The 2,152-nt window shown below is 39.9% G+C and overlaps 1 protein-coding gene across 1 annotated transcript in view; it reads left to right on the top strand.

The window, feature by feature from the left end:
* LOC106113183 (uncharacterized) overlaps positions 1 to 2,148 on the top strand; it is a gene marked incomplete at its 3' end in the record, with an annotated part of 3,044 nt that extends 896 nt beyond the window's left edge. Inside the window, exon 2 of the mRNA XM_013305916.1 lies at positions 34 to 2,148. Within this exon, the coding sequence (XP_013161370.1) occupies positions 34 to 2,148 (2,115 nt within the window). The remainder of the gene's footprint in view (positions 1 to 33) is intronic.
* Between the last annotated feature and the right edge of the window lie 4 nt (positions 2,149 to 2,152).

Raw genomic sequence — 2,152 nt, 5'->3', positions numbered from 1 at the left:
TATCAGACATTCATAAATTCCATTACCTCGTATCTTATTTGCAAGGCGACGCGGCCAGGATTATTTCAAATTTGGAGGTGTCAACCAACAATTATGCTGAAGCGTGGAAGATAATTTGCAATAGATACGACAACAAAAGAATATTGATTAATCATCATTTAACATCATTATTTAATATTAAACAGCTTCCACGGGAATCCGAGCGATCTTTGCGATTTTTGGTTGACCACGTGACAAAAAATTTGCGCGCTTTAACAAGTCTAGGACAACCCACTGACAAATGGGATGTACTAATAATATTTATGTTATCATCTAAGTTAGATATCAATACGTTGTCAAAATGGGAGGAATATCGCAACAATCTGGAAGGCGACGTGCCTACCCTCGAACAATTTTACAAATTTATGATAGACCGTGCTGATGTGCTCGAGTCATTAAATCGTAATAATCGGTCTGACGTCACTGGCGTGTCAAAGATGACCAGTGGTCCTGTGCGTTCTATGTCTAATAATAATTATATTCAAAGGACAGGTCAAAATCAAAACAATGTCGTAAAATCGTTTGCGAGCACCAGCAATAATTATAACAAAAACCCAAATACTACGTTTATATGTATTATTTGCAATGAGCGTCATAGGATATATGATTGTCCGACGTTTAAGGCGAAGGGGGTTGACGAGCGAATGATGGACGTGACGAAATATAAATTGTGTGTTAATTGTTTAAGACAAGGTCACCCCGAAAGCGAGTGTCGCATGGGTCCATGCCGTGAACGCGGCTGCTCCAAGCGTCACAATAGTTTGCTCCATCGCCCATCATCCTCCTCAAGCCACCTCGCTCTCATTGATGAACAAGATGGTAATGAAGTTATCGTTAACTATTCTAATCAAAATACAAATCAGGTGTTATTATCTACAGCTATTATTGAAGTATCGAATCCAGTTGATCATCAAAAGGTCAAAGTTCGTGCTCTTTTAGATTGCGGAAGTCAATCGTCATTTATATCTGAGTCCCTAAAGACCAGGCTGTCATTAAAGTCTCGCCACATTGACACACTAAAGGTCATTGGTATAGGCAACACTTCTTCAATGAATGTAATTGAAAGTTGTGATATTCAATTGAAAGCAACAAATAGCAATTTTAGTGCAATGTTATCGTGTTTTGTTTTAAATGAGCTCACCGGTCGTTTACCAAAGACGCCGGTTGACGTCGAGTCAATTAAATTACCAGAAAATATTCAGTTGGCTGACCCCTTGTTTTATCAGCCAGCCCCCATAGATGTACTAATAGGTGCTGATCTCTTCTGGGACATTCTAGGCAACGAACAACGTTCCCTAGGACCCAACAATCCTAAGTTAAGGAGTTCACAGTTAGGTTGGATAATCTCTGGCCCCATAAATTCAGCAGTATCTAGCAAAAGGATACACTGTAATCACGCCATTGTCTCTTCATCGCAAAATGAAAATATAGAACAGTTAGTTTCTAAATTTTGGGAGTTAGAAGAAGTTCCGAAAAGGTCAAGCGTAAGTGAAGATGAATGCGAGTGTGAAAGGCACTTTCTCGCTAATACTATAAGAGATGAAGAAGGTAGGTTTTGTGTCAAATTACCTTTAAAAGAATCAGTAGATTGTTTAGGTGATAGCTACAATCGTGCGAAAAAACGATTCATTAATTTAGAAAAACGTTTCAAGCGTAATCCAAACCTCAAATCTGAATACACAAAATTCTTAAGAGAATATGCAGAATTAGGGCATCTCTCTGTATCTAGCTATAATAGTTCACCGGTCCCTCTCCCAGCGTACTACTTGTGTCATCATGCGGTCATACGTCAAGAGAGCGAGTCTACCAAGCTCCGCGTAGTATTCGACGGCTCAGCCTCTTCTACATCAGGTTACTCATTGAATGACATTTTAATGGTAGGTCCCAATGTCCAAGACACCCTCTTTTCCATCTTAATTCGGGCAAGGCAATACAAGTACCTGCTCACTGGAGATGTGGAAAAAATGTATAGGCAGGTGCTTGTCAACGAAAGTGATAGGAACTTGCAGCTAATTTTGTGGAGAGAGGACGAGTCACGCCCCATCCAAACGTTGGTCTTAAATACCTTAACCTATGGCACAGCAAGCGCAAGTTACCTCAGTACACGATGTTT

Source organism: Papilio xuthus, unplaced genomic scaffold (genome assembly GCF_000836235.2).
Source record: "Papilio xuthus unplaced genomic scaffold, Pxut_1.1 DF828475.1, whole genome shotgun sequence".
NCBI lineage: Eukaryota > Metazoa > Arthropoda > Insecta > Lepidoptera > Papilionidae > Papilio > Papilio xuthus.
The sequence above is the reverse complement of the archived record's forward strand: the minus strand, read 5'-3'. Positions and strand labels throughout refer to the sequence as shown.